The following is a 2,997-nucleotide window of genomic DNA, read 5'->3' as shown; positions in this document are numbered from 1 at the left end:
TGACCTATCCAGCCATTCATCCGGAGTCATTTTCCAGTCTCCTCCTACTAGAACACAGTTAGTGGGGTACTGCATTTTAAGATCCAATATCACATTCGTTATATTTTCTATAAGTTTTATGATTTGTCCCTCATTATTATACTCATAAATATTCGTTATAATCACAAATAGACTTTCAATACCACCGTCAGCGAGTGACCATCTCCATCGGCTCTATGACTTACAACTTCTCCAGGACATTTGTTGAAGCATATAGCCACACCTCCTGATCGGTTAGAGCCATGACTAAATAGAATCCGGTCTCCCCACTGATTAGTCCAAAATGTTTCATCCACTTCAGCAGAATGAGTCTCTTGCAACAATAGACACTGAGAGAAGAAAAGAAGAGAAGAAAAGTGCTTTCCTTTTCAGAATGTCCTTCAGGCCCCTAACATTCAATGAACCAAACGAAATGTTAACATTATCCATGAACACTAAAACAAAAGAAAAGGTGAACTACAAGTTTAACACTTGTTTACTCCGTTCACTCTGATAGTGAAAGAACCTAACTTGAATTAAGATTTAACGTCCCTTTACAAAATTTTCCACCGTATCACAGTCATATCCAATTATTTTACTTGCCATTACGAATCCGGCATCCATCAATGTATCCGTGGGGACCCCGAAAGAAAGCCAGTTTTCCAGCGCGCCTTGCCTGTTCAGTGTTTCCCACAGGATTTTAGGAGACTGTGGTGGGAGGGTCTCTGACCCTCGGGGTTGGGTGTGTGTGTACGTTTTCAAGCCTGATGTATCTCTTTAGGGCATTTTGAGACCACTGAATGTAATACAAATTGCTGTATATGAACATAACAGGTTGGTATCATCCTTAAGAACATACAAAGGCATATCAGGAATATTTCAAATTTAATCTTGAAAAAAAAAAACCATGACACAAAGTCATTAATTCATTCACTCACTCATTCAATCAATTGTTCATTTGTTCATTCACTCACTCGTTCATTCATTTAGAGCATACAAAACTTAACATCAATCATGTGAACAATCTTCACTGTCAAACAAAACGATGAACAAAGAACACTTGCTGTCCATAACCTTGGCACATGTATGCTGCACCAATAGTCAGCTAAGACTCAGGCAGCTTGACACTGACTGTCACACTATTGTGACACTACTGACACACTCTGCACCCTGCCATTGAACACTTAATTTTTCTTGGCTTTGTGAAAAACAGTTCCAGAGCTCTTCCAAAGTTGAACTCTTCAGGGCTTGGCCCATTTATTGAGACTCTCAGGCAGGCAGCAAGGTGTTCTCCTTGCAGTCTGTTCCGGAGGTCTGATTTGACCTATAAGATAACTACAATTAGTCAAAAGGAATGAAAGTAGGAGGTGCTTGACAATTATGCACACCTTATATGCACACCGAATTATGCACACCAAATATTATGCATATTTGGCACACCTCTCAGCACCTCTAGTCATGCCCTTACCCTGTTCATCGTGGAGAAGTCTCTCTCGCAGTTGACGCTGGAAACTGGAATGACCAGAGCAACTGCTGCCAAGTGGCTGAGCAATGGGTAGATTTGTCCCCATTCATCACATTCACTGGCCAGAAGAGACATTACTTCAGCTTGGTTCTTGTCCTAGGAAAAATATTTTAGAGAGATGTTAATTTACATTATTTATATTACACAGGTTGTGTCTTCATCTAAAATTGAGGTTTAGGGTTTAATTATAATAGGAACAAGTAAGCATGTTGAGCATAGTGATAACATTTAATTTGGGATTTAAGCTATCACATCTTTTGATCCTGCTGCAGAAGAATGACTAATGCTGGCAATGTCCTGGTTGAGGTGAAACCTCAGTATCATTCACCCACCTTGAATGCTCCTCCATGCAAGTGCTCCTTGAAGGAACGCCATTCCTGAGTTACCAAGGTCTCCTCATCATGGAGGAACTTTCTTGCCAAGGTCTGAAGATTGCTGATGTTTTCTTCATCACCAAGTGCAGCTCCCTGTGGTCCCAAAACACTGAAGGCTGCAATAACATCCAGATTTTGGAACCTGGTTTCTAAGTGGCCTATCAGGCCACTGATGTAAGGACTGGCAACCTGTAAGACGCAGGATAGAAAAATAAAATCCCCAACTCTTCAAACAGCATAGAATATAAGGCAATGATTTGCTGTTTGTCTTTGCTGCTTGAAACTATGGAACCCTCAAAGTGCACATTGACTTCAATCTAAGACTCAACACACCAATTCTAATCTAGAAAAAAAGAAATTACCTGTCCCACAAATCTTTTCCACTGCTCCTCTCGTGGCAGCTCCTCAATGCCCTGTCCCCTCCTGTGCCTCTCCTCCTCATGCTGGATGTTGAAACGTCCAAGTCCAAGGGGATCATCGATGTCCTGGTGTAGACGGGACAGGAATGACCCAGGCAGTGGGACCTCACCTGCATCCTTTAAGGAACGCATCCTTTCCTTGAAGGAACGCCATTCCTGAGTTACCAAGGTCTCCTCATCATGGAGGAACTTTCTTGCCAAGGTCTGAAGATTGCTGATGTTTTCTTCATCACCAAGTGCAGCTCCCTGTGGTCCCAAAACACTGAAGGCTGCAATAACATCCAGATTTTGGAACCTGGTTTCTAAGTGGCCTATCAGGCCACTGATGTAAGGACTGGCAACCTGTAAGACGCAGGATAGAAAAATAAAATCCCCAACTCTTCAAACAGCATAGAATATAAGGCAATGATTTGCTGTTTGTCTTTGCTGCTTGAAACTATGGAACCCTCAAAGTGCACATTGACTTCAATCTAAGACTCAACACACCAATTCTAATCTAGAAAAAAAGAAATTACCTGTCCCACAAATCTTTTCCACTGCTCCTCTCGTGGCAGCTCCTCAATGCCCTGTCCCCTCCTGTACCTCTCCTCCTCATGCTGGATGTTGAAACGTCCAAGTCCAAGGGGATCATCGATGTCCTGGTGTAGACGGGACAGGAATG

The 2,997-nt window shown here is 42.2% G+C and overlaps 1 protein-coding gene across 1 annotated transcript; it reads right to left on the bottom strand.

Moving 5' to 3' along the window:
* Positions 1-1,168: 1,168 nt before the first annotated feature.
* On the bottom strand, positions 1,169-2,468 carry LOC143324214 (uncharacterized). The gene is made up of 4 exons (XM_076736522.1): positions 2,280-2,468; positions 1,876-2,106; positions 1,487-1,639; positions 1,169-1,342 (listed from the first exon to the last, which is right to left on the bottom strand). Exons 1-4 carry the CDS (start codon positions 2,466-2,468, stop codon positions 1,169-1,171), a joined length of 747 nt encoding a protein of 248 aa, XP_076592637.1.
* Positions 2,469-2,997: the final 529 nt, after the last annotated feature.

Source organism: Chaetodon auriga, chromosome 1 (assembly GCF_051107435.1).
Source record: "Chaetodon auriga isolate fChaAug3 chromosome 1, fChaAug3.hap1, whole genome shotgun sequence".
Lineage (NCBI taxonomy): Eukaryota > Metazoa > Chordata > Actinopteri > Chaetodontiformes > Chaetodontidae > Chaetodon > Chaetodon auriga.
The sequence above is the reverse complement of the archived record's forward strand: the minus strand, read 5'-3'. Positions and strand labels throughout refer to the sequence as shown.

What these genes read in the sequence shown, in the direction of transcription:
- LOC143324214 (XM_076736522.1), bottom strand. Translation starts at nt 2,468, where the DNA reads ATGCGTTCCTTAAAGGATGCAGGTGAGGTCCCACTGCCTGGGTCATTC. An exon ending in GGAAAAGATTTGTGGGACAG is followed by an intron (nt 2,107 to 2,279) that starts GTAATTTCTTTT and finishes TGCGTCTTACAG; the next exon opens with GTTGCCAGTCCTTACATCAG. An exon ending in TGCATGGAGGAGCATTCAAG is followed by an intron (nt 1,640 to 1,875) that starts GTGGGTGAATGA and finishes TATTTTTCCTAG; the next exon opens with GACAAGAACCAAGCTGAAGT.